At 38.1% G+C, this 4658-nt stretch overlaps 1 protein-coding gene across 1 annotated transcript; it reads right to left on the bottom strand.

The window, feature by feature from the left end:
- Positions 1-547: 547 nt before the first annotated feature.
- On the bottom strand, positions 548-3012 carry LOC142607312 (uncharacterized). The gene is made up of 5 exons (XM_075778754.1): positions 2946-3012; positions 2589-2826; positions 2049-2254; positions 1445-1532; positions 548-1304 (listed from the first exon to the last, which is right to left on the bottom strand). The coding sequence occupies exons 1-5, from the start codon at positions 2952-2954 to the stop codon at positions 781-783; spliced, it is 1065 nt and encodes a 354-aa protein (XP_075634869.1). The 5' UTR covers positions 2955-3012; the 3' UTR covers positions 548-780.
- Between the last annotated feature and the right edge of the window lie 1646 nt (positions 3013-4658).

Raw genomic sequence — 4658 nt, forward strand, 5'->3', positions numbered from 1 at the left:
CTCTGCCGAGGTGGATCCACTTTTGACAAAAAAAGCAAGCTCCGGAGCAACGCCGACATTGACATTTGAGGTTTAATTTATAATTGCAATTCAAAGTTCAGAATAGTTTGTTTCCTTTTTTTTGGGACCTTCAGTTTCAATGGACCGGTGGGTGTGTTAGCTAAGATTAATCAATCAATTTAAAACCTATCCATTTTGAAAAAAAAAATATATATCATAGATAGAGAATCTTCCAGATCACGTTTGCAATTATATAGTATTGACTACATTAGTTGGCATACTGGACACGATGGAATTGCTGAATGTGACCTTTTTTTTTTTTTTTTTCTTTCTTTTTTTGAAAATTTTGCTGAATGTGACTTGAGTGACACGTCCATGTCTAAGTGGTTTTGAGTCATCACGGTGATCGGCGAGACAAAACCACGGCCCACAATTGGTACTACCACCGAGCCACCATGGCCTAGGATGGTTTAGGCTTTAAATATAAAAAAACACAGTGACACACAGTTATAAGCAAACGACAAAGCCTACTTGTAAGCACCAAAAAAAATCTAAGGTAATTGGAATCAAATATCATTACTACCAATTAACAACAAAACAAATCCTGAAATTTAATAGTAAGTAAGAAAGTACTTCTATAAACCAACTAGGTATTGGTACTGAAAAATAAAAAAACAATTAAAGCCATCACCCACTATTCTTCTAATCTCTTATTTACATTTCTCTTTCAAAGTGGTAATGATATCCATGGCCTTCAAAAACTATTTTTCCTTCATTCCTTCACATGATTGAGCAAGCATTTGGGTTTTCATCACTGAACATATTTGGTGCCTGGTGCAAGTGCGCACCCACGGGTGCAACCATGGGTCCACCCACGGGTACGCCCATGGGTCCACCCATGGGTGCACCCATGGGTCCTCCATATCCATGCGCATACCCATACTCACTCCCATTAGCATGCCCATACCCATTAACAAACCCGCTACCATACCCGTATCCGTTGTCGTAATATCCAAACCCGGGATGTCCCAAAACCTCCATTCTATTCTCCATCATTACATTACCACCACCACCACCTTGCCCTTGCCCACCATCTCCTCCACCCTTCTTCTTCCCGCCGCCGCCGCCGCCGCCCCCATCCTTCTTGTCACCGTCACCGCCGCCTTCTTTCTCTTTCTTTGGGGGCACAACTTCCACTGGCCTCTTGAGCCTCTCCTTCAAGCTTTCAGCTAAAGCCTTTGCATCCATAGTACCCTTCACAATCACCAATTCCTTCTCTTTGTCCACTGTCATTTCTTGCACACCTACAATAATCAAAGCACCACCATCCAAATTAATCTAAATCAGTTTCATTAATTAAATTAGTAGCAGTTAATTAAATTAATTAAGTATTAATTAATTAATTAAAACTTCAGGTTTCACCGTTGCTGCAACGGAACCTCACCTTTGGTCTTCAAGACTAATTTGTTAATCTTCCCAATGCACCCCTGGCAGTGCAGTGACAGCTTCAAAACCGCCGTCGTCACTGGAGCCTGTACCATTCAAATTCATACAAAAATTATTAATTATTTTTTAACTAAAAATTAATATTTATTATTAATTTCAATAACACAAAAAAAAAAAAAAAAAAAAAATTGTATTGTTACGAATTTATTAGGTCCAATCTACTAAAATTGAATCCCCAAGTCCGACACAAAAACTAAAATAGCAAGTTAACGAAAGTTAAGGCTCTGATACTTTAATAAATTCTGAAGGACATCACAAATAAATTTGAATGACAACAATAAGACACTAACATGCGCACCGTATTAATTGTTAAACTGCACCTATTAATAGTACAAAGAAAACCAGCGCTAACATGCGCCGGATGCGCAAAACCCCAGCAACGTTATTGAAAAAACAAAGTCTGGGGAGTGAGAGTGACTGAGGATTATTATAATATTAGTGAATAGTGAATACCTTAAAAAATCACTACTACTACAACTACAGTACAAAACAAAAAAGAGAGAGAGAGAGAGAGAGCGGCGCATGTTAGCAGATAGAGATACCTCTTTGGGTTTTTTGTCCTCGGGTTTCTTCTCAGGTTTGTTGTCGTCGGCGGCGGCTTTGTTGTCCTTCTTAGGAGGCAGAGGAGAGACAAGCTCCACATTCTTCCTCGTTTTCTGAGACAGCTTGTCTCTCAGTTTCGTGGGGTCCACTTTTCCGACGACCGTCAGCTTGTTCAGCGCCATCTCCGTCTTTACATCCTCCACGCCTGAACAGGAATCATCAATCACCAACGTTGTTTCAGTACAAAGGAATCTCAAAATCGTTAAACCCTTTAAAGGGTAGTTTTGGAAAAAGTCAAAAAAAAAAAAAGAATAAATTTAGGACTTCCAAGAGTATTTTGAAGGAAAAACGGTTTCCAGATTCGATTTTGTCAAATCTGACTAGAAAAAAGTAAATTTTCTGGATAAACAAACACAAACTTATACATCTACTTTCTAATTTTGTTTAACAATTTTTTTTTGACAAAAAAAGAAACTACGACGCAATAGATTGTTAAACAAAGATTTGTTGGAATCGGAGAGAGGTATTTGATACGAAACCTTGGAATTCTTTGACGCATCGCTTAATCTTGGTGGCGCAGCCATCGCAATGAATGTCGATCTTGTAAACCGACGTGAGTGAATTCGAGTCTTTGTTTTTCTTCTCTCCTCCGCCATTGTCCTTCTTCTCCTCCGCCACCACCACCTTTTCGGTCACCACTTCCTCCTTCTTGGCCTCGGCCTCATTGGCCTTCTGGTTCTGGTTTGGGCTCTGGTTCTGGTTGTTCTTGTTCTTCTTCTGTAACACAAAATGGAACAAAGTACTCAACCCCATTCTAACATGTACACATGAACCAAACCAAAAATAATAATAATGAAATAAATAGTAGTAATAGCAAGGAAACAGAGCCAACTCACCTTGGCCATTGCAGAGTCGGTTTTGGGTTTTGGGTTTTTTTTTGCTCTCCTCCGAGTCCGAATCGTGGAAGGAAAACGTGTATGGCAAACTCCGTATTTAAAGAGGAAGAAGGTGGGAGAGAGAGAGAGAAGGGAATGCTGACGTGGCATTGAGTGATTGATCATTATGATGATGATGTTCAACTTGTTTTGTATGTTATGTATGTATGTGTGTGAACCGTGTGTACTATGATGTGCATGTGCATGTACATGATATGGGATTGGTCGGCCCTAAATTCTAAAAAAAACTTGTGCCTTAAGGTTACTGTTGTTAACGTGTTGTAGGGGTGTGGCACACGTGCGACGTCGTTTTAGTGGGCAGAAGCGAACGCAGAATTGAGAAACTTCTGGGCAATTTTGTGATAGGAAGATGGGATTTGTGGTGGGGCCTCAAGACCATAGGGCTTATCATTTTTTGGGTATCCTTTGGCTCTTTGTTTTTGTGTGCGCACCATCAAGTTCTCGTTTGGATTTGTTTGTTTCTTTGTTTATTTATCCTTCTATAATTTTTTTTTTCAAGTGCAAAACAAACCATTAAAAAACAAAAGGGTCACTTACTTGTGGGGATGTTTGGTACTATATTTTAGACAACTATTTTCAATATTTAAATAATATTACACATATTTTCACATATTTTTTTATCCACATATATTTTTAAAAAATATAAATAACATTACTAGAACAGCATTATCAAATGTCCTCTTATCTGTTTTCCTCCTTTAAAAAATCAGTATTTTTTTTTTGGGTTAAATTTTAAGAAGTAACTTAGTAGTAAGTAGCAAGTATGAATAAAAATCTTATCAATTTTAGTATTTTACTTTATTTTTCACTAATTGCATAGGCAATTATTCATCGTTATTTTCACCTTAAAAAGAAACCAAAGTTTAAAATGATATATATATACACACGCACATGGGCAACTTGTAAGATACACTACCTAATTCTTTAAGGTAGGCAAGAGCTATTCATTAGGAGTAGAAATTTACCTCTTCAATTAAAGCTTCCTCCTTCTCCTTTTCTTCTATAAATAGGTACAGGCATTCTAGCATTGTAAAATAGTGATAGATGCAGTGAAATACTGAGAGTTTGTAATTCCATGGCAAAAACAAGAATACACTCGCCTCCATTTCGGTGCAATAAGACTGGCACTCACCTTCCATGGCAGAAAAGGACTCCCTATAGCTTCTAGAATTTCCCTTCTTGATTTTAGATTTTTGAAATACCATAATGCAGTTATAGGAATCGTCCAAACCACCCTCAATGCGGGAACAGTCTTTGTCACCATTTTCCCCAATTTTAGCATGTCTCTTAAAGACCCTCACCTTTGTGATGCTCTTAAAATCCAAGTCCAGATAACAGGAGCTTCACAAGTGCATGATACTTTTGCAGCCACACTCCATTATTAGCTTGCCTACAAATTCCAAAATCATGCCTTCGACATAGCTATACCAGAGATAGCCCAATCTAATGATACTCTTTTAATCCAAGTCGACCCAAGCATGACGCCAATGTGTACATTTGTTCCAAGACAGTTGAATAAAGAGCAGATGACAAAACTCTTTCCAGAATCATGGATTACAAAATATAAGAATCTTCATCAAGCGGCCCAGCCAATCCAGTCCAACACTCCTTTCTTCATCAAAAAACAAAAAGGTGAAGTTGAAGTTAGGTTTT

Source organism: Castanea sativa, chromosome 8, assembly GCF_040712315.1.
Source record: "Castanea sativa cultivar Marrone di Chiusa Pesio chromosome 8, ASM4071231v1".
NCBI lineage: Eukaryota > Viridiplantae > Streptophyta > Magnoliopsida > Fagales > Fagaceae > Castanea > Castanea sativa.